At 47.5% G+C, this 24,027-nt stretch overlaps 1 protein-coding gene across 2 annotated transcripts in view; it reads left to right on the top strand.

The window, feature by feature from the left end:
• SEC11C (SEC11 homolog C, signal peptidase complex subunit) overlaps positions 1 to 16,203 on the top strand; it is a 21,189-nt gene extending 4,986 nt beyond the window's left edge. For both annotated transcript variants that reach the window (XM_015405839.1, XM_015405840.1), the window contains exons 3-7: positions 3,261 to 3,370; positions 4,787 to 4,936; positions 7,154 to 7,273; positions 8,219 to 8,276; positions 14,569 to 16,203. In XM_015405839.1, coding sequence (XP_015261325.1) covers positions 3,261 to 3,370; positions 4,787 to 4,936; positions 7,154 to 7,273; positions 8,219 to 8,276; positions 14,569 to 14,622 — 492 coding nt within the window. In that variant the 3' untranslated portion in view covers positions 14,623 to 16,203. The remainder of the gene's footprint in view (positions 1 to 3,260; positions 3,371 to 4,786; positions 4,937 to 7,153; positions 7,274 to 8,218; positions 8,277 to 14,568) is intronic.
• Positions 16,204 to 24,027: the final 7,824 nt, after the last annotated feature.

The raw sequence follows: 24,027 nt of genomic DNA on the forward strand, positions 1-24,027 counted from the left end.
GGAAGGCAGGCAGGCAGGAAGGCAGGCAGGCAGGCAGGCAGGCAGGCAGGCAGGCAAATAGATGGGGAGAGAGGCGAGAAGGAAGGAAGGAAGGAAGGGAGGCAAATAGATGGGGAGAGAGGAAGGAAGGAAGGAAGGCAAATAGATGGGGAGAGAGGAAGGGAGGGAGGAAGGAAGGAAGGAAGGCAAATAGATGGGGAGAGGGGAAGGAAGGAAGGAAGGAAAAGCACGCCTCCCCTTCGCTTCCCCAGCTGCCCTGCCGGGAGCCGCACCATATGCATGAAAGAGCTGCATGTGGCTCCCAAGTCACAGTTTGGCCACCCCTGGCTTATACCTCAAACTCTGGTGGTCCTAAAGGTGCCGCTGGACTCCAACTTTGCTCTGCTGCTTCAGACCAACATGGCTGCCCCACCTGAATTTGCCTTCCCATCACCCATCTTACTTTCCCCTTGTTTTGTGGTAGAGCGTAGCAGATGTATAGCATAGCCCTGACCTGGGTGGTGCAGGCTAGCCCGATCTCTTCAGATCTCAGAAGCTAAGCAGGGTTGGCCCTGGTTAGAACTTGGATGGGAGACCGCCAAGGAAGTCCGGGCTTGCTACGTAGACGCAGGCAATGGCAAAGCACCTCTGAACGCCTCTTGCCTTGAAAACCCAATGGCAGTGGTGGCGAACCTATGGCACGGGTGCCAGAGGTGGCACTCAGAGCCCTCTCTGTGGGCACGCGTGCCATCGCCCCAGCCAGGCCCAGACCGTCATTAAAGTGTGGAATTCTCTGCCAAATAATTTTAAGCAAATGAAAGCATTTGGGATTGCTTTCCTTACTTTGTTTGGATTATCTTAAGTTAATGTATGAGTTGTTTTTTCTAAAGTAAAACCTCCGTATTCAGGTTAAATTGCTGTGTTGGCACTTTGCGATGAATAAGTGGGTTTTGGGTCGCAGTTTGGGCACTCGGTCTCTAAAAGGTTCGCCATCACTGCCCTATGGGTTTGCCATAAGTCAGCTGCGATTTGAGTGCACTTTACACACACACACACACACACACACACAGAGCAGATGTAGAATGATCTGCACATTGGCTGGAGCAGGTCCATAACCACTGTGCTGCATGCTGAGATCTGTGTGGCTCCATTGACAAAACCCACAGTCTACTTATTGGACAGTGCCATCCGATGCAGAATGACTCCAGTGACTTTGCATAGGATTGCTCCATCAGTTAGCTCAAAGGGCCTAGTTCACATCGGGATGTCTGCCACTTGTGCATGGTCCCATCACAGGACAAACACGACACCTTAGATCTTCCATTCCCACTGGATCACTGGAACAGGCTCACGCATTCACAGGATTCTCTGGAATAAACACTAAGTCATCTGCAAATGCTAAAAGCTTATACTTTTCTCCTCTTAGAGCCAGTTTGGTGTAGTGGTTAAGTGCGCAGACTCTAATCTGGGAGAACCAGGTTTGATTCCCCACTCCTCCACTTGCACCTGCTGGATGACCTTGGGCAAGCCGTAGTTCTGACAAGAGCTGTCCTTGAAAAAGAGCAGTTTCTGTCAGAGCTCTCTCAGCCCCACCTACCTCACAGGGTGTCTGTTGTGCGGAGGGGAAGGGAAAGGAGATTGTAAGCCGCTCTGAGACTCCCTTGAGTAGTGAAGGGCGGGGTATAAAACCAATCTCCGCCTCCTCTTCCTCTTCTTCTTCTTCACTTAAGGCCTCAAATTTGTTGGTCCTTTCTGATTACATGATTTAGAACTTCAAGTACAAAAATAAACAACAGTGGTGAAAGGGGACAACCTTGTCTCGTTCCTTTATTAATTTCAATATCCTGTGATAGATCTTTTGCATCAGCTACTGCCTGGTCCTTTTAAACTGGAGATGCCGGGGGCTGAACCTGGAACCTTCTGCATGCCGAGCAGGTGCTCTACCACTGAGCCGTAGCCCCACGAAGAACTGCAAACGTGTGATACCAAGAGACGCTTGCATGTACGGGCGTTGTTGACCTGTTCTCTGGTTCACAATTTCAGTCTTGCACCTAGCCAGACTACGTAGGGATTGTTATGAAACCCAAAGGACTCTGTGTACCTTTTCTTTTTTGTAAGAAGGTATGAAAACTGGGGCAGCCTTAAGTTTGGGGCGATGCACAGTCACCCTTTGCAGGCTGTGGCGCTGAATGCCCTACTTTTCCTGCCTGCTGTGCCGCCTTGTTCCTCTCCGACGGTGGTCTGACCAGCGTTCCCGGCTTCTTGACGATCCAGCCCAGCGTTGATTGCCCCGCTTTGTGAATCTCCGTCCCGCTGCTTCCCTCATTATAAAGATACGGCACCCTGGGAAGATTCACGGTGCTGGGGGGAAAGAAGCTTTAGAATAGGAAGCTTCTCAAATATTTACACCTCCAAATTCAGGGGGCCGTTCAGGTGTCCTTCCTGCCGAAAATGAGTAATTTGAGTCTGCGTAGCTTGGTTCTCCCCAGACCAGACAATAACATCCATTTAAAGGAGAAAATTAGTTCTCTCCATATGCATCTTTCCCCCCCTCTTATTCAGTTGAAGTTATATTAGATATAGATGTGGGTTAGTGACTTGCAGGAGGGTTGCACATGTGAAGTAGGGGGTACCTGAGCTCAGCAGTTACAGGGGGTTCCCCTATCCAGGTGCCCCCCCTCACTTATACGTCCCCAAATGGTTCTCCAAAGTAGTTCGTTTTCCGTTGCGCGGGCTGCATGGCCCCACTCAGAGCAAATGTCGGTGTGATACTTTGGGGATGAGGGGAGAGAAATATTTTTAGATTATTCAGGATGTAACTTCAGAAAAAGGAGCTGCGGTGGCTCAAGTGGTTAAGACGCTGAACTGCAGGCTGTGGAAGGTCGGTAGTTCAGCAGTTCGAGACCCGAGTATGCCGCATGACGGACTGAGCTCCCATCTCTGGCCCCAGCTCCTGCCAACCTAGCAGTTCGAAAGCAAGAAATTGCAAGTAGAAAAATAGGTACCACTTCAGTGGGAAGGTAACAGCGTTCTGTGCACCTTGGTGTTTAGTCATGCTGGCCACATGGCCACAGAAATGTCTTCGGACAGCGCTGGCTCTTCGGCTTTGAAACGGAGATGAGCACCGCAACCCTAGAGTCGGATTCGACTGGCTTTTGAGCAAGGGAACCTTTACCTTTAACTTCAGAAAATTGTTCCCCTGGGCTTCTGAGTGCGGGAAGCCTGCGTTTTATTCTTAATCCGCTGACTGCGCTCACCACAGCATTCTCACTTTCTTCCAGCTCTACTATCAAGTCTTAAATTTTGCCATGATCGTGTCCTCGGCTCTCATGATCTGGAAAGGCCTCATCGTTATCACCGGAAGCGAGAGCCCCATCGTCGTCGTCCTGAGGTACGTCTGTGAAGAAATTCTGCACATCTGGCCCTTGGTAAAGTTTGCCCCACTCCCTATCCAGAAGCAATAGAAAGAACTCACAGGGGGTGAGAAGACAGAAGGATCTTCTGTGGCTGTGGCCAGTTTGACATAGTTTTCTTTGCTCGCAGTGATCAGCCCCACTCACAATGATTGAGGTGGCATGAATAGGATATGGGGCTGTGTTGCGGGCAGCGGCTAGACAGGTTCTCTACTGGCTGCCAACCAATGCTCCCTCTAAGATGTGGAATCTTGTGAGCAAAAATTCTACGTTGTGAGCTGCTGGCATTAAAGTTGTGAGCAAGTGATTTGGGTACTGCATCAATTAGTTTGCTCTGGAGCCCTCCTTCCTGAGGGGAGACAAAATGGTGTGAGCCGGAGGCTAAAAAACTGTAAGCTAGCTCACACTGGCTGCCACCATTCTGGGGACACACTGGCTGCCACCATTCTGGGGACACACTGGCTGCCACCACTCTGGTATGGGTCTCCTCGGGAGGGCCCCGGAGCAATCACCCCTACCCCTTTTGCGCAGTACCTTTCCCGTAGGTTTCCCTTTATACGTGACCAAATGAGGCATCAGGACCCAGGCAGAGTAACAAACTAGTTTTATTAAAGAGATTTAATAACAACTATAGTTCAAAACATGTAGCAAAAATTAGCGCAGTAAAGTTCGGTAAATCAGTAAAACAATAAAATCCTAACACGTCTGATGATACGGTCCTAGCCTTCCCTATGTACCTGGTCTCAGACTGACTCACCCCTTTTGGATGAGGGATCCCTCTTTCTGCAGCAGCCTCACAGGCCCTGAGGGGCCTCAGCACGGTGCATTGCCATAGAGTCCACCTTCCAAAGCAGCCATTTTCTCCAGGGGAGCTGCTCTCTGTCAGCTGGAGATCAGCTGTAAAAGCGGGAGATCCCCAGGCCCCACCTGGAGGCTGGCAACCCTAGGCCCAGGATCATGACAGGCTGTAATGGTCAAGCTTTTAATTAGCCACTTCCCCATTCTTGAGGACACTTAGAGTCCCATGAGATCAGAGTCAGTTCAGTGCAGTATGTAGTCACGCTGCAGCTGATTTATGGCAGTCCCAGCAAGGGGATTTCGAGGCAAGTGAGAACTAGAGGTACTTTGCCATCGCCTTCCTCTGCAGAACCTTTTTTGGTGGTCTCTCCTCCAAGTACCAACCCTGTTTAGCTTCCAGGATCCGATAAAACTGGACTATAACATGCTGCCTTGCTTCCCACTTCAGTCTCTCATAACTTATTTATTCTTCTGCTGTATTGATAGCAGGCAAAGTTCTTTATTTGTAGGCATTTTAAGTACACTGGGGGAGGGGGGGGGATTCCTGCCCCATCGTGCAGATTATATAATCCAGTTCATGCCTTGTTTCATTACAGCGGCAGCATGGAACCTGCCTTTCACAGGGGAGACCTCTTATTCTTGACAAACTTCCGAGACGACCCCATCAGAGCCGGAGAAATTGTCGTTTTTAAAGTGGAAGGCAGAGACATCCCGATTGTACACAGAGTAATCAAGGTTCACGAAAAGTAATGTGGTGCACACTCAAATTAAGCATTTTGGCACTGTGGGAAATATTGCTTGGTCCCATAGCTGTAGAATTTTAGAAGGAATGCGTATCTTGCATTGAAAGAAGAACTGGAGGCATGCTCTTGACGGAAAACTGGGATTAGTAGTACCTTGTGACAAGAATTAAAATCAACATTCAACCCCTCCCCCCCCCCTTCAGTCATGATTGGTATGAAAAATTATGGATTGTAGCACTAAGAGAAATAAGATGGTTTGTGTCAAATGGAACTGGATTTTGTCTGTGGAACGTTAGAATCGGAAGTAAGGTAGCAGTTGGTACGGTACCTGGAAGGTAGGGGCTCTGAACTGGAGAACTTAGGGCTTTTCTGCATACTCTTCCCTCACTGGTGTGTTCTGTGCTTTGGAGTTTTTTCCTGTCCCGCACGTGTTTTGCTCCCTCTAGTGGTTGATTTGATATTACGCCACTCTGTGTCCGACATAAAAACCTGCTTTTTAAATCTGCAGAGTGATGCGGGACATAAGGAGATGTAATATTGAATCGACCACTAGAGGGAGCATAGTGCATGCTAAACGGAAACCACCCCCGGAGCAACAGGAACACACAACCGAGGAAAATAAGAATGCGGCAAAACCATTAGATTTCCCCCTTTATTCCATGTTGCTGATGCTTTTCAATCTTTATGGGCCTTTAAGGAGTAAATCAACATCACCTGTGTTGCCTTTCGCACAGTGGAAGTCGTTGTCATGCGACTTCTTCCAGCCAGTGCTAGGTAACATTAGTATTCTGAGAGGGCAAGGATGGAGTCTGTGGCATAGCACCTTTCTTCTGCCATTGCCTGCTGCCCTCTTCCGGGGGGCTGGGTCAGCACTGGCACAGGAAGGAGACCCGCAAGACTCTTTTGACTTCCATTGTCACCCAGTGCCATTGGGGATTAGTCACGCTGCAGCAGCCTTCGCTCCACTAAGGGCAACCATCAGTCCATCACAGTCAGTATCGTCTACTCAGACTGGCAGTGGCTCTCCAGGGTCTCAAGCAGAGGTCTTTTATATCACCTACTACCTGGTCCTTTTAACTGGAGATGCCGGGGACTGAGCCTGGGACCTCCTGCATGCCAAGCAGAGGCATGCCAAGCCTCTGAGCCACAGCCCCCTCCCCATGTGGTGTTTACACACAAAGCCTAGTACTGTTTAGAGATGTGAAGGCACGGAAAAAACCTGGAAAAATTCGGAAAAAAACCGGGTTTTTTTTCAGTTTTTTTCCTGAAGCCTTTTTTGTTTTTTTCCGAAAAATTGAAAAAAAGAAAAGAAAAAAAATTGATGATGGAACGTTTTATTTTAACATGATGAATAAAATATTTTAAGACAAGGGGTTCAAATATTTTTCAAATCATTTCTTTTATTTATATAATTGTCAGAAGAAAATAAAAAGGTTTCAGTTTTGTTTTTGCATGTGGGTGTGTATTCTGTTTGTAATAACTATATTTTTAATATGCTAGTTGTGATAATTTCATGCCAAGTAAAAATGTCCATAGTCATATTTTATGTTCCTAAAGTAACAGAATGACTTTCAATCTAGAAAAGACAAAAGAAATTTTAATGTAGCATTTTTTTCCATTTTTCTGAAAATTTCCATTCCCTCCCCAAAAAAAACTGGGGGTGAAACGGCTTTTTTTCGAGCTTCAAAATTTCCGGAAATTTTACATCTCTAGTACTGTTGGTTCCTTGGGCATATTTCTGCTGCAGTTGGGCTTGCTGATAGCTCCTGGTCCTGTCTCAACTTCCGTATCTTGCTCAAAGAATTAGTGTCTAGTTTTAAACTCTGGGCCTGTCTGGTCTGCTTTCTACTGCATCCAGAACTCCTTAAATTGGAATAACGTCCCTTAACAGCTGAGATTCTGTTATTAAGTAGCTTCTTCTTTATAATGGTGTACCAGGGCCTCTTTGCCTGGTCTAGAAGCAAGATAATTCCTCTTCATAGGACAGGTATCTTCTGTTTTGACCGCAGTACATTAACAACAGGATACGGAAGAAATAAACCGGGTTTTCTAAAAATCTGTCATTAAAGGTCATCCAGTGAATGCCTCGATATTTATTAAAACTCAAGAAGGGCAGCTTGTACATGTCGGTATCTAATCTTTTAATTTGTGTTTTGCAAACACTGGGTGTGTGACTTTCAATGGAGGTGCTAATGAATTTGCCATCCTGTTGGCTTGCAGAGAAAACGGCAACATCAAATTTCTGACCAAGGGTGATAACAACGAAGTCGATGATAGAGGTTTGTACAAAGAAGGCCAGAACTGGCTCGAAAAGAAGGACGTGGTAGGAAGAGCACGAGGGTAAGAGATACACCTGTCTGTGCTTTGCTGTCTCTGTGATGAAGGACGAAACGTGTAATTTTTAAGTAGGGATGTAGAAACACCCTCTCACAATCTGCCTAAACTCATACTGAGTCATAGAATCAGCATTGCAGTCAGATGGCCATCTAGCCTACGCTAAAAACTTCCAAAGGAGAGCCCACCACCTCCTGAGGGAGCGCGTTTCACCGAGGAACCACTCTGTCAGGAAGTTCTTCCTGATGTTTAGCCGAAAACTCTTTTGATTTAATTTCAACCCGTTGGTTCTGTTCCAACCTTCTGGGGGATATGAGAGACCCTTGTGAGGATTTCTGCTTTCCTACTTGATTTCCCCTGCCAGAATCACAGCTCTCCTTGGAAGAGCCATTCTACAAGAACTTTGGCTAGGCTTACTCATGTTGCCATACAATGTCTTGCTTTAGTGGTAGCACCCAGATGTTTTTTTTGAACATCTGTACTTTGCTCAGAGTTGGATTGCATCATGGTTTATGTAGTCGCTGTATAAATTATGTTGTTCTTGAATAGTTCTCCTGTTTGTAATCCGCTTTGAGTCCCATTGAGAAAGGCGGACTATAAATGAAGCTGCTAATAATTATTATAATTCTTATACAGGTATATTTCGCTCAAAATCAAATCCTGCATTTTCAGCTGGGTGTGTGAAGGCTTCTCTGCTTGGCCTTCCTAATGTAGCTGCCTAGCATTGGTTTTGTTCCTTCATTTTAGCCATTTCAACCTTCAGTTTCTCAAACTCCGTAGCCATGAGACAGCTGATTTTTTTTCCCAAATGATACTTTGTATTTTAGCAAAATAAAAATAAAAATGGGAGCCATACAAAAGCGCCTTGGGAATTTCCCATTGGTGCTGATCTGGATTTCTGGTATAAGCACTACTTTAAGCTGGCTCATGGTCTTAACTTCTTTCATTCAGGTTTTTGCCTTACGTTGGAATGGTTACCATAATCATGAACGACTACCCAAAATTCAAGGTAAGGAGAGATGTCATTTCATTCATTTGGACACGCAACATCTCATTTTTCCAGACGATTCAAGGGGACGTATGTAGGCCCCCTGACCACACCCAACCCTGCTTGGCTTCAGCAAAATTGTTTCCTTGCTGGCCATCTGACCACATTCGGTTCCACAAAAATGTGGTTCACTGCAGAATGAGCTCTTATCTCCATGCTTTGAAAAGACAGAGATTGGAGTAGAGATTGTCCATGATAAGAGTCAACACATTGGTTAACTTCTACCATTTAGATTCAGAGTTGGAAGGGTCCTACAGGCCATCTAGTCCAGCCCCCTGCTCAATGCAGGATCAGCCTAAAGCATCCCCGACGAGTGTTTGTCCAGCCGCTGCTTAAAGACTGCCAGGGAGGGGGAGCTCACCACCTCCCCAGGCAGCTGACTGAACTACTGAATTACTCTTACTGGGGGTAAGGGTAAAGGTAAAGGTTCCCTTGCTCGAAAGCCAGTTGAGTCCGACTCTAGGGTTGCGATGCTCATCTCCGTTTCCAAGCCAAAGAGCCAGCGCTGTCCGAAGACGTTTCCGTGGTCATGTGGCCGGCATGACTAAACGCCAAGGCGCACGGAACGCTGTTACCTTCCCACCAAAGTGGTACCTATTTATCTACTTGCAATTTCTTGCTTTCGAACTGCTAGGTTGGCGGGAGCTGGAACTAGAGACGGGAGCTCACTCCGTCACGCGGCACACTCGGGTCTTGAACTGCTGAACTACTGACCTTCCACAGCCTGCAGTTCAGTGTCTTAACCACTTGAGCCACCGCAGCTGGGGGTAAAAAGGTCCTAATATCCAGCCAGTATTGTTCCACCTGTAATTTAAACCCATTCTTGCGAGTCCTCTCCTCTGCTGCCAACAGGAACAGCTCCCTGCCCTCCTCTAAGTGACAGCCCTTCAAATACTTCAAGAGAGCAATCCTGTCCCCCTTCAGCCTCTTCTTCTCCAGACTGAACACTCCCAGGTCCCTCAGCCTTTCCTCATAGGGCTTGGTCTCCAGGCCCCCGATCATCCTCGTCGCTCTCCTCTTCACCCACTCCCTTCTGCCCGCATCCTTTTTGAAGTGAGGCCTCCCAAACTGCACACAGTACTCCAGATGTGGCCTTAAGATGTTATGCCTCTGTCAATACACCCCAAGAACGCATTAGCCTTTTTTGCCACCGCATCACACTGACTGCTCGTATTTAGCTTACAGTCCATCCATACCCCGATATCTTGTTCACACACCCTGCCACCCAGAAGGGTGCCCCCATCCAGTAAGCGTGCTTCTCATTTTTGATACCCAGATGTAAAACTCTGCATTTCTCCTTCTCGAATGGCATCTTGTTCACATCCGCCCACTTTTCCAGTGTGTTCAGGTCTTGTTGAATTCTATCTCTGTCTTCCGGGCTGTTTACTCGTACTCCCAGTTTGGTGTCATCTGCAAATTTAATTAGTAATTTCAGTAAATTCTCGTAGGAGGCAGCTCCAGGTTCCAAGATAAGACAATTTTAGTCAGTACAGAATGAGTTCAGTCCATTGGCCTTCGTGTCATGGAAATGAATGGGAAGTGCAAGGTCATGACAGCTTTACAGCAGCCCATGATAACGTCAATGGTGCTTGTGCCATAGAAGTCCCTGGCAGATTGCACTCAGTGCACAAAATCCCAGTAATTTCTTGGTCAGCCGGTATTCAAGGGAATGTTTGTTTTATGCAAGTGTTGCATCCATTTCGTTGCATCTCAACTGGGCAAGAGGAACCTTGATTGAGAATAACGACCCTATTGGCAGTTTGCATCTGCAGACAAGGCGACTGGTTCAAACGTCCGTTTTTCTTAAAAGAAATTGAAAGCTTAATTGTTGGGGAATTCTAAATGTTGGCAGAGTTTAAATATGCAAAGGAAGTGGAGCGCTGACTGCTTAGAGAAAAACAAGTAGATTTATTAAAGAATAAACTGTTCTAGAACATAGAAGAGAGAAAACCTTAACTGTGTAACCTGACTGCTGAAAGAGGAACATCGAACTTCAGGAAGCTCTGCAGGAGCAGGAAGGCTCCAGAAGAGCCAATCAGGAGACAGCAAGGACACAATAGCAATCCCTAATCTTGCTGTGCTTCAGCCATCCTAATGTAGGGTGCTCTTCAGATCTTCTCGATAAGGCTTGCACTATAGACCTTGCATATTCCAACACTTAACAAACCACATCTCAGGCTGCGCAAAAGATTTCTCCCACCCCGGCTGTGAGACTTACTCGCGACTGGAGAGATAACTTTGTACACATTTAGGGTACTGTGTACCTACCCTGGAGTCAATGGGACAACATCCGTTTGTTTTAATGGACCTGCACTGCTTCCCTGTTTCAGTAACACTACTTCAGTGAGAGTTAAGTAACTTAGTCCAGTGTTTCCCAGCCTGTGGGTCAGGACCCAAAAGTGGATCGCAAAGCCTCTGAAAGTGGGTCATGGGCCAGCCCTCCCTTATCCCCACCACCACCGCCACCGCCGCCCTTTCCACTGCTGTCTTTTGTGTTTTGGAAGCCCAGATCTGACCGTGGTAACAGGATCTTCCACATCATACATGAGTTGATTTTTTTTCTCTTCACTGCATACACATGTTCCTCAAGTGAAACATGTCCTGGTGGTTACTCAAGTGAGTGAGAATCTTGGGAGGGGGATTAGAGGGAATCCTGGGGAAGGAGAAGGGGGTCAAAGGCTGGAATGTAGCCTCCACATGCAAAAGCTGTGTATGTCAGAAGGCCACTTGCTTGGGATTCATAGTGGAGTCAGCTGCACCCTTTGTAGGGCCAGTTTGGTGTAAAGATTAGGAGTGCGGACTCTGATCTGGGAGAACTGGGTTTGGTTCCCCACTCCTCCACATGCAGCTGCTGGTGTGACCTTGGGTCAGTCACGAGTTCTGTCGGAGCTGTTCTCTGAAGAGCAGTTTCTGTCAAGAGCTCTCTCAGCCCCACCGACCTCACAGGGTGTCTGTTGTGGGGAGGGGGAGGGAAAGAGACTGTAAACTGCTCTGAGACTTCGAGTGAAGGGCGAGGTGTAAATCCAGTCTCTTCTCTCCTTCTACGATGGTTGTTGGTTTCTAAAAACGTCTGGTTAGCCACTGTGGAAAACGGATGGGCGCTGAGGTCATAGTTTGCCTGGGGTGCCAAAAGACCTTGGGTCCGCTCTGGATGGGTTACGACCAGTGTTCCCTCTAAGCTGAGTTAGTGTGAGCCAGCTCACAGTTTTTTAGCCTCCGGCTCACACATTTTTGTCCTAGCTCAGGAAGGAGGACTCCAGAACACACTAATTTATGCAGTAGCCAAATCACCTGCTCACAACTTTAATGCCAGTAGCTCACAAAGTAGAATTTTTGCTCACAGGACTCTACAGCTTAGAGGGAACATTGGTTACGACACCATGTAAATTTGTACTTGTGGGCAGTGTTCCCTCTAAGCTGAGTTAGTGTGAGCTAGCTCACAGTTTTTTAGCCTCCGGCTCACACATTTTTTGTCCTAGCTCAGGAAGGATGGCTCCAGAGCAAACTAATTTATGCAGGAGCCAAATCGCTGGCTCGCAACTTTAATGCCAGCAGCTCACGAAGTAGAATTTTGGCTCACAAGACTCCCCAGCTTAGAGGGAGCATTGCTTGTGGGTCGCCATACCAAAAATGTTTGCAACTTAGAATTAACAGCTGCATTGTATCTTACTGTTCACAATGAGCCTGTGGCTTCTAGCTGTGCCCCTTTGAACTTTGGGGTCCCTAGAAGGTCATCAGGAATTCCTCTGTGAGAAGGTCAGTGGTGGGAGACAAACTATCATAAAGACATCCCCTATGGAGTGCAACTACAGGATAAATGTTGGACTTATTCTAGAATGCAGTCTTGGCTCATAGAGAGCTAGACTTGGCAGGCTAGACTATCCCATCACGGACTTTGCCCCAGAATCCCCTGCGGCACACAACCGCCCCAAAGTCGATGTTCTTTGGCAGGTGGAAACATTTCTTGGAGGGTAGGTTCTAAAAAAATAAGACATTTCTCTGCTCTGGTTTCACAAGGGCAGGCTTCCAGAAATGCAGTAGTAAGCTATGTGCGGCAGAATGCCGCAGAGGAAACTATCCATGTATCGCCTATCAGGATAGGTTTTGTTCTTCGTTTTTGCTCAACAGAGTCCTTAATAAAGAGCCAGGTTGCCATTGGCAGCATAGAAATACCCCTGGTTCTGCAGAAGAACACCTGGGGGGGTATAATTTCCCCCGGGCGGTTAATTGTGCAGCGATGGTGTGTATTCTTTGGTGCTCTGAAGTTTCAATTTTAATAGCTGTTAGATCTCTTAAGCATGTATAAATAGCATGTGCTCCGGTCCAAAGCCCAGAATGTTTGCATGGAGTTCCTGCAGTTACAGAAGAAGAAGAAGAGATTGGATTTATACCCTGTCCTTCACTCAGAGTCTCAGAGCAGTTTACAGTCTCCTTTCCCTCCCCCTCCCCCAACAGTCACCCTGTGAGGTAGGTGGGGACGAGAGAGCTCTTTCCAGAGCTGTCCTTGAGAGAACAGCTTTGACAGAACTCTGGCTTGCCTAAGGTCATCCAGCAGCTGCAAGCGGAGGAGTGGGAAATCAAACCTGCACCAAACTGGCTCTCAGGCTGCCCTGGGTAAAAATATCATCTATGCTGAGTGTCCTTTCCGATTGCCACTGAGAGTAAGCCATGTTGGTCTTCAGCAGAACAGCTAAATTTGAGTCCAGTAGCACCTCAGAGACCCAAAAACTTTTGCGGTATAGTCTTTCAAGAGTCACATGAAACTGCCTCCTGCTGGATCAGACCCTTGGTCCATCAAAGTCAGTGGCTCTCCTCTTAGGCAGAGGTCTTTCACATCACCTACTGCCTGGTCCTTTTTTAACTGGAGATACAGGGGATTGAACCTGGGGCCTTCTGCATGCCAAGCAGAGGCTCTACCACTGAGCCACAGCCCCTCCCTGAAGCTCCCCATTGGATTATAGCGTTTAGCGATTTTGGGCAGCGCTCCACTTTCTTTAATTAGGTGTTAAAACGTTAATTTATGAAAAACTAGGAAAAAGGCCCATTGTGGAAATAAATACAACGGCCTCTAGAAAGAGGCTCTGGGCGGATGCCCCGGCCTTGGACACTCAGTGTCAATTTGCTGTGGCGACCTCAGCAGGGTATAATGACACTGAGTCCACCATTTTCTCCAGAGGAACTGATCTCTGCTATCTAAAGAACAGTTGTAATTTTGAGTGATCTCCAGCCCTCACCTGGAGATTGGCAACGATGGTTCCCCAGAAGGGAATAGTTGGTTTGGAGGGTGGAGTCTATGGCTTTGTACCTGTCCGAGGTCCCACGCCTCCTGATACCTCACCCTCTCCAGGCTCCATCCCTCACCTCCAGGAATTTCCCACCTGGAGTTGGCAACTCTATCTCCTTCCCAGCCAATCATCAACCTACCTTTATTTCCCCCTCACTCTTCAGCTTTCCACCCCCCACACACCTGCAGCCTCTCCCGTGCTCTTAAGCCCTGACTGCTACGTCACATTGGCTGTCATGTGGGGGCCACCTCAGCAGCATATAAGGATACAGAGCCCACCATTTTCTCCAGGGGAACTGATCTCTGCCATCTGGAAAGCAGTTGTAATTATGAGGGATCTCCAGCCCTCACCTGACGACACATTTTACCTCAGAACAGAAAACTGTTTAGAATGTTAGAGGCAAAAGCCAATCAAGTCGCATATGCAAACGACCTCTGTGTTCCGAGGCAAAGGCCAATGAGGCTGCATATGCAAATAACCTCTGCGTTCTGACTGGCTATGGGGGGGAGAGGAACAGCAAAATGTTTAGAATGTTGGAGGCAGGACTCAGGCAAAGCAGCCAGTGGATAGGGAGACCCTCTGAATGACAGATCAGAGAGCAAACTGATTTTGGAGCATGTGGAATGTTCTAGAGAAGTGCCACCACCATTCGGCTTTTATTTATAAGGGAGATATGTGTTTTGAAGCTGTGGGTGTGGATCTTAGCCCTGTCTAAAGACACCACTGTGCAAAGTTTATTGATTTTGTAATTTATGTATTAAAGTATTTATATCCTGAGTTCTCTTTTGGCTGAAGTTTGAAGGGCTTCCACCAGTCTAAGGAGCTTCCCCCCAACGTAAGTGGCTCTTCCGCTGGAGGAAGGTCGAATCCACCTCAGTGTGCCGTTTTGAAGATTCCCTATGAAATAAGATAACACATATATAGTAATTATCATGTATACAGTAATTATCCCTACGTTTTCTTCACAGTATGCTCTCCTGGCTGTAATGGGTGCGTACGTACTGCTGAAAAGAGAATCATAAAAGAACGTGGAATTGCTTTGCAGGACTCTGAACACAGATCTACAAAGATATACTAATATATTTGAAATGTCTCAGTGTCTGTACATAATACCCCGTGGTGTGCAAAACGATATTGTCTTGTCCAAACGAATTGTCTTGTCCGTGCCGCCGTCCTACCAGAAACCTTCTGGAGGTAAGTCCAGTCGGTTTCGTCAGGACGGGGCTGCAGTTTCCATAGATTACAGTGACGTTAATAACGTTTCTTTAACAATGTTGATTCAGTTTCTTTGTGTTTTGGTCACACCATTGCTGTTAACCCAGAACAATGCAAAATTGGGGGGGGGAGGGGAGATGCGCAATGCGATCATGTGGACTCCGTGGGAAGGGTTGATTGAAAGGTGCTGCAGCTGAAACATCCAGTAAGTGGAGCAGATCTGCGGTGTATGGGCATTGACTAAAGGAGAGATCTAAAATACTTGTAGACAAAGATGACCAAAGGGGACCTGTTAACTCAGTTGTTCTTCCCCTCTCTCCCTGGGTCCCACGCAAATCAAAATGATCTCTGCTTTGGGGAGCCACTTGGCAGAACTACTCTTGTGAGTGAGTTCATAACAAGCATCCCGTCATATCTGAGATTTTTTGTAAATAAGCTTGCTATGTGTACGTTGCAAGAGGAACCGTTCTTGCAAGAGCAGCGTTCTCGAATCGTCCTTTCTCGAGCAGAACGATGTGGAGTCTTGGCCCGCTTTCCAAGATGAGATCCTTGTGCTATCTTAAATGAAAATGAAATATTTCCTTCATTAGAAGCCGTGACCTGTTCACACAACTAAACCTGCTCAAATGACCGGCCGAGCGCGGTGGAGTGCGCTTATCCCCCCTACCCCACCCGGGGTAGTGTGTATCATGCCGTCAAATTGTCAGGGATGACTGCTGATCAAAATGATCGTCCTATGGATCCATCCAGAATCGCTTCCCTGTTTCTGTGCCTGCTGCATGTGAATTAGTTAACGCAGGCGTCTGATGCCATACCAATCCCTGGGCTCCGGAAATGGTTCACCGACATCGATTGGGAAGTTGGAGCTGCTTTGACGGTTACGATTTATGCTGGCCAGGGTTCCTCTCGGGAGTAAAATGCCGTTCTTTTAACAGCCCATTCACAAAGCCAGAAATAGGTGTCCAGAGTCATTGGTGGATTCTCTGGCAAGGACGCACACACGTCACAAGCAAGAACATGTATATCAGTCTCCCCGGGTGTCGTATTTCATTCTGAGGAGTGACCCTGGGGAGCAATCCTGCTCAATAAGAATCCTGGTATACGAAGTTGACCCCAAGACAAGTGGGAATGGGTTGCTAGAAGACATGGTTGGATGGGCAAAAACGTAAAGGCTGTTTTGGGAAGAAGAGGCGCTCCAGACCTTGTCCTCAACCCCCCCCCCCCTTTGGCACGTTTACACCGCAGGCATAAAGCAAGTTTTAACTGCATCTTCTCCCGAGATTCCCTGAGAACCGTGATTTTTGTAACGGTGCTGCGTATTTTCTGCTCAAATCACTTTTCATGTTCTGGAATAAAATCTGCCTTTGAGGGCCCCCCCCCCCCCCCCGGCTTTTAGCATCCCCTTTGTGGCCTTAGAGAAGTCACTTTAACAATGTGAATGTTTTGGGGTTCTCTAGATATATATATTTGCCTTTTTTTGCAAAAGCCGTTGTCACAAATGTGTCAATTCCATTAACCCATCTGCCTTTACAAACCAAGAGATTGCTTTATCGACGTTCACTGGGTTTCTGAAAGGACTTGTAGGACTTATTACATGAAAAATGGTGTTCTGTTGGGTCTTTGGGTTACGTTGATTAACGAATACGGTACCCCAGGAATATCCCCTCCTTTGTCTTTTATCACGCTATGCAATATCATCATTAAAAGCCTGTCTTGTTTTATGACTCTGTCTTTCTTTCTCTCCTCTCCCTCTGCCCCCAGGGAAGTGTCACTTTGGTGCTTCAGAGTTTGTTGCAATCACTTAACACACAAAGCTGGCTGGTCTGGGGTCAGGCCGTTTGGTCTGCTCTGACAGGGGCAGCTCTCCAGGGTCTTGGGTGGAGGTTGTTCACATCATCTGCTTGCTACTTGACCCATAAGAACATAAGAGACACCAATGTTGGATCAGGCCAAAGGCCCATCCAGTCCAACACTCTGTATCACACAGTGGCCAGAAATACCAGTGCCATCAGGAGGTCCAGCAGTGGGGCCAGGACACTAGAAGCCCTCCCACTGTTGCCCCCCCCCCAAGCACCAAGAATACAGAATATCACTTGCCCCAGAATGAGAGTTCCTATCTATAGCTTGTGGCTAATAGCCACTGATGGACCTCTGCTCCATATGTTTATCCAATTCCCTCTTGAAGCTGTCCATGCTTGTAGCCACCTCCACCTCCTGTGGCAGTGAATCCCATGTATTAATCACTCTTTGGGTGAAGAAGGACTTCCTTTTATCCATGCTAACCTGACTGTTCAGCAGTGTCATTGAGTGCCCACAAGTTCTTGTATTATGAGAAAGGGAGAAAAGTACTTCTTTCTCTACCTGACCCTTGATATGGGAGGTGACAGGGATTGAACCTGGGACCTCCTGCGCACCGAGCACAGCCGCTCTGACATTGAGCCACGGCAGCTTCTGATTATCCAGAAACCGACTACAAACCACTTTGGTGATCGCACCCGTTCCCTCCCGTTGGGTTGGATCCAAAGCAGACATTTCCGAAATTGCAAGGATTTCTGTCCATGGAGTGCAATTTCCCTGCCTCTCCTGGGACAGCCTGGACTTTCACCTCCACCCACTCATCCTGTTCCTGAGGATCCCTTCTCTCCCTCCCCACCCGGAAACAGGGTTTTAAAGGGGCATTTTGCACTGCTGCGGGATGGAAAGGCAGGAAAGTTGCCCTCAGTCGGCAGGTCCAGGCCTCAAAGGGTGTGCACTCCTCTCTCACACACACACCCGTGACTACGTAGAATCACAGAGTTGGAAGGGGCCATACAGGCCATCTAGTCCAACCCCCTGCCCAATGCAGGACCAGCCTAAAGCATCTCTGACAAATATTCCTCCAGCCTCTTCGTGAATGCTGCCAGTGAAGGGGAGCTAACCAACCACCTCCCTCTGTACACAGGACAGTCACAGACAGGATCAGCCTCCCGGGCTTTTTGGGTTTGGAAGTGGGGGGTTGTACTTTGGCCCTCTTGCAGCTGTGGGTGTTCTCATCCTGACTGCTGCAATTTCCAGCTGCCAAGGAATTGGGGAAATCTGCGTCTCCTCCAAGGAAAAGCAAGGGGTTCTTGTGATGTAAAATGGGGGAAATACTCTGTATGTGGCCGTTACCAGGCCTTCTGTTTTGTGTGCTGTGTATGCAGCACGTAAGCATATGGGCACTTGCGTGCAGAGTTGATGCTCAAAGGCGTGTCATTCTTTAGAAGTCCTTACTCAGAAACATATTTCTTCGATTTTTAACCCCACCCTCCAAGAAACTCAGGGTGGCATATGTAACCCCTCCCATAAAATAACTATCCTGTATAGTTGTCCGAGCGAGAGTAACTGGCCCGAGGTCATCCAGTAAACTAGCCTACACAGCCAGAGGCTCCGTTTGTGTGGTGAAATATCCCCCCAGCTCTTTCCCCTGGCTGTCGTTTGGAAAGTAGAGTGACCCTAGGGACCTACAGATGTCGGCAGTTGCTGGTCTCGAATGCAGCAGGTAACCGTATTTCTACTTCTGCCTGAATGTGGAAACATAAATCAAGCTCTGTATCCTTCCTCCTTTCCCCCTTCTTGCTATTTAGGGGGAGAAAAGCTATTGCAGTTCTGTATGTATTGATTGGCAGGGACTCCAGGATATTTTTAATTGAACAAACAAAAGGTGCTCTGCCTTTCCCAAAGGTTGTTTTCCACCAGATCTGTGCACAGATTTTCCAAAACATTTAAGGGGAAAAGAGCCCTTCAGTAAATCAGCTGCCTTGTGAATCCCAGCAGAAGGGCAGCGATGGTTGCTTTGGGTTCGAATTTCAGGGGAAGATGCATCCAGTTCTTCGACATGGTGACCCAGCTAGCACGGCAATAACTCAGCCAACACTGACTGCTGCAGGCTGTTGGGTCGGATGTGAAATAAACAGTGGAATAAAAGTTTCCTGCTCTCTTTCCAACCCCTCCATTTTCTGTGCAATTTGGAAAGGACCAATATGGTTGATGTTAAATTGGCAGCAGAACCTCCTTGTCTGCTTCGGGGCTTTTGGGGTGCTCGGGCAAGGGGCCACCAGCAGTGCCCCGGCCCCCGACCTAGAGAAGGCAGGAGCGTGCAAACCCAAGAATTCTCTCTCATTGCCTCTAACCTTTGGTGGTGTGGTTAAGTGTGCGGACTCTAATCTCTAAATCCCATCTCCAAACCACCAGAGAGTCCTGATCTGGCCATGTTGGATCAGGCCAATGGCCCATCCAGTCCAACACTCTGTGTCACACAATGGCCAAACTCCAAGTGCCATCAGGAAGTCCACCAGCAGGGCCAAAACTCCAGAAGCCCTCCCACTGTTGCCCCCCAAGCACCAAGGATACAGAGCATCACTGCCCCAGATAGTGTTCCATCTATACCTTGTGGCTAAGAGCCACTGATGGACCTCTGCTCCATATGTTTATCCAATCCCCTCCTGAAGCTGTCTATGCCTGTAGTCGCCACCACTTCTTGCAACAGTGAATTCCACATGTTAATTACCCTTTGGGTAAAGAAGTACTTCCTTTAATCTGTTCTAAGTCTGCTGCTCATTATTTTCATTCTTGTATTGAGAGAAAGGTAGAAAAGTACTTCTTTCTCTACTTTATCCCCTGCATAATTTGTAAACCTCTGTCATATCATCCCTCAATCGTCGTTTCTCCAAGTTAAGAGCCCTTCTTTAACCTTTCTTCATAGGGAAGGTGTTCCAGCCCCTTCATCATTTTAGTTGCCCTTTTTCTGCACCTTTTCCAATGTTATCTTTTTTGAGGTACGGTTGCCAGGACTGGACACAGTATTCCAAATGAGGCCGCTCCATAGATTTATCCAGGGGCATTATGAGAACTGGTTGATTTGTTTTCAGTCTCCTTCCTAATAGCCCCCAGCATAGCATTTGCCTTTTTAAATTGCAGTCGCACACTGAGTTGACATTTTCAGTGAGTTATCTACCACGACTCCAAGATCTCTCTCCTGGTCGGTTACCCCCAGTTTGGACCCCATCAATGTATATTTACAGTTAGGGATTTTGGCTCCAGTGTGCATTACTTTGCACTTGCCCGTGTTGAACCTCATTTGCCACATTGTCACCCACTTGCCCAGCCTCGACAGATCCCTCTAGAGCACCTCAGAGTCCTCCCTGGTTCTCACTAGTGTTCCCTCTAAGCTGTGGGGACTTGGGAGCAAAAATTCTACTTTGTGAGCTCCTGGCATTAAAGTTGTGTGCGAGCGATTTGGCTACTGCATCAATTAGTTTGCTCTGGAGCCCTCCTTCCTGAGCTAAGACAAAAATGTGTGAGCCGGAGGCTCAAAAACTGTGAGCTAGCTCAGACTAACTCGACTTAGAGGGAACACTGGCCACCCTGAACCACTTAGTGTCATCCACAAACTTAGCCACCTCATTGCTAACTCCCAACTCCAAATCATTGATCAAGGCAGATTACACAGAATAATTTAGTACAATACAATCAACACAAGTCAATACTGTACAATCAACAGGGAGGGACATCCAGTAGACAATGCAATACGATTTGACTTGTAGAAATCTGGAACCAACCAGGAATCAAGAAACAATGCTGAAGCAATGACACATTAAATATGACCATTAAATTAAATTAAATTAAATTAAATGACACATCAAACGACACATTAAATGATGCAAAAATTACACAGAGAGCCAGTTTGGTGTAATTTGGTGTAGTGGTTAAGTGCGCGGACTCTAATCTGGGAGAACCGGGTTTGATTCCCCGCTCCTCCACTTGCACCTGCTGGATGACCTTGGGCAAGCCGTAGTTCTGATAAGAGCTGTTCTTGGGGAAAAAGCAGTTTCTGTCAAGAGCTCTCTCAGCCCCACCTACCTCACAGAGTGTCTGTTGTGGGGAGGGGAAGGGAAAAGGAGTTTGTAGGCCGCTCTGAGACACCTTTGGGTAGTGAAGGGCGGGGTATAAATCCAATCTCCTCCTCCTGCTGCTCCTGCTCCTCCTGCTCCTCCTCCTCCTCCTCTTCTTCTTCTTCGATAGTATGAGCTACACACAGTGCTATAGCCTGCGGTCCCTAACTCCTCACCCAGAGCTTCTTTCTGAATCATTTTGAAGAGGGATTCTTTCTGAGGTCAAATGACAAGAGAGGTGGCTCTCAAACCAGTGGACGGGTAGCACACTTTTATCCAGCAGGTTTAGACTGCTGTCAATGGAAAAGCCCCAAGACCATAAATGAACCCTGAATCATTGCTAGCCATGCGGCCACAATAGGAGGGAGAATCATTACCTATTACTTGAAACCTTCCGACAACAACAACAACAACAACAGATTACAAGGTTGCAGCCTGTGAAGAATCAAGTGTGTGTGTGTGTATTGGGGGAGGGAAGAATAGAGAAAAGGGTTCTATTGGGGATCAGGAACTTGAACAAGTCAATTTCCAAATCTGTAGCTGATTCCTCCCCTCACTGTATTCTATACCTCTTGAAGCACTCTGGATTTTTATCAGAACTTACAGTTCTTTTTTTGCCTCTCGGCCAAGTCATTTTTTGGTACTCCTGGGGAATCCCCCAAGTATGTAGCAATCTCTTCCCTACTCGTGGTTTGCCCTCATTAGCTGCTTTCGTTGACAGCAGGAGTAACCCCATTTATTAAACATGGCGACGAGCATGGAAGCAATATAAATGCGATATAAATATAAATTCACATTATTATGCAATTTGTTGTTCCAGTGCATTACTGAAGAGGATCAGGTTCCTCACGATTATGTTCTCTAACAGTCTTTCTTCTTACATTCATGCACAAATTGGTCCTGCTAGTGAACTCCGGCACACTATAAACCAGCCCATCAAGGGAATACTAGGTTTCTTCCGATAATGATGGCCATTTTCAGAACCCATTAAAAATGGTACTTAGCGTTTCTAAAACGTCTTTCTCGGTTGTCAAAGCAACGTGAACAGGGGGATCGTAAGGTACAGCCCAGTGGCTTTCAAACTTTGTTCCTTTAGGGGCCCTTTGATCTGGCTGTCTGAGAATATGCAGATTTTATCCACTGCAGCACTGTACCCTGCTCAGGGGTCGTTTCATAGAAAAAGAGCTAGGGGAACTCAGCACATATGCCACACCCCCTGACATCACCGGAAGTGTGTCATAAGGCCACACCCCCTGACATCACCGGAAGTGTGTCATAAGGCCACATACCCCGCCCCAAACGGTCCCGGCCGCCACCGCCCACGAGGGGCCCGGCGGTGGACCTGCAAGGCCGGCGGGAGTGCAAGGAAGCCCCGCAAAGGCCCTCCCTGGCAGGCAGGGGTGGGGAGAGGCAGGGAGGAAGCAACTTACCTTCCCTCTTCTCCTGCCTCCTCCTGGCTGAATGATGGCCGGAAGCGGGGCGGCCGGAAGCAGGGGGCGGGGCTTCGTCATGTGCCCCGCCCCCTGTACCTCACCCGGGGGAACTGCGATCCCCCGCGATCCCCCCCATTGACCCCTGACCCTGCTCCCAAACACTGATCTAAGCCTTGGTACACTTTGGTGGCCGTTTGCAGAAATTTGGCACGAGCTTCACCTACCTGGTTTGCATCCAGAGAATGCAATCCAAACGTTGCTTTTTTTTAAAGTTGAACTCATAAAGCCATCTCTGTATTGGCTACTACTCCAGAGTCTTAGGCAAAGAAAGGGTGTTCCTTTACTACTCTACACAGAGAGTGATTAAAATGTGGAATTTGCTTCCAGAGGATGTAGTGATGGCCACAGTAGTAAACAGCTTTTAAAGGGAATTAAATAGATCCGTTGAGAATCTAGCCATGGTGACTAAGGGGGGACCTCCACATTCAGAGGTGCTAAACCTCTGAATCTCAGAGCCAGGAGGCCACATCAGGGAAAGGTCTCTGCCCCTCTGCCCTGTTGTTGGCCGTCCAGAGGAACTGACTGGCCACTGTGTGAGACAGGATGCTGGACTAGATGGACCACTGGCCTGATCCAGCAGGGCACTTCTTATGGTCTTACGTCCTTTAACCGAAGGGGCTGTGGCTCAATGGGAGAACATCTGCTTGGTATGCAGAGAGTCCCAGGTTCAATCCCTGGCATCTTCTGATAAAAGGAACAGGTGGGAGGCAATGTGAACGACCCCGTGACCTTGGGCAGCCACTGTCAGTCTGAGTGGGCAACAGTGACCTTGATGGACCAAGGGTCTACTTCAGTATAAGGCAGCTTCATACGTTCACCAGTCTTTGACCTGAAATCTTTTGGTTGCAGAATGAGCTTGAGATCCTCCGTATCCAAATATTCTCTACCAACTGCGCCACTGCCCAGTCCAGCTTATGGTGGTACTGTCCTTGGGCATTTTTGCAGATGTTTGCGATTGACCCCAATACATACAGCTGCCAAACTGGGGGGGGGGGTGGAACCCCCAAATGTCACAGGCTGGTTCCATCTTCCTGGCTTTAAGTGATAAGATAGGCGTCTAGGGCAGAGAAGATCACAGCGCCAAAGCAGAAGGTGTTCTCCAAAGCTCTACCTAGCTGAGCGTTTCTAAACTATAAAGTCTTTAAAAAAAACTATTTAAAAAAGGCATAAGCTCTCGCTTGTGTTAAAAGCAACCAGGAGGCATTGTGTGCCTGTTCTACGTTTGCAGTTTCCGTAAGAGAAAACTATGACCCCAGAGAGCAGATAAGATAGTGTAAACCTCTGACTCACCCCTTACAGTATTTTGTAGGTTAATAATGACAATAACATTTACTAAATTTTGTGCTGAAAGAGACGGTCATCAGCTCTGCTTATGTGCAATAACTTCCAGTGTGCTCTGACGTCCGGCCGTTTTCTAATGCTAACCAAACAACATGTTGTTTCCTTTTTGCGTTTCCAGTAGTGAAAGGCAATATGCTGGTTTTGAGAGTCAGTATGGTAGAGGGGTGAGAGTGTGAGACTAGGAACCAGGAGACTCGGGCTCAAACCCATCACTCTGCTGTGGAAGCTCTGTGACCGATCTTGGGCCAGTTGCTCTTACTCAGCCTAACCTACCTCACAGGGTTGTTGTTGTGAAGTTAAAAAAGGAGGCAAGGAGGCACTTTGGGTATTTGTTGGGAAGGAAGAAAGTTGAGGTATCGGTATATCTAATTCTCAAATTAAGTAAATAAAAATATAGCTGAAGATGGGGACAAGTAAAATGTAGACTGGTTACTGGATGAGAAGAAGTGAAGGAAGCAGGGAAAGG

The sequence above is a fragment of the Gekko japonicus genome, unplaced genomic scaffold, assembly GCF_001447785.1.
Source record: "Gekko japonicus isolate JY-2015 unplaced genomic scaffold, Gekko_japonicus_V1.1 scaffold201, whole genome shotgun sequence".
Taxonomy (NCBI): Eukaryota; Metazoa; Chordata; class Lepidosauria; order Squamata; family Gekkonidae; genus Gekko; species Gekko japonicus.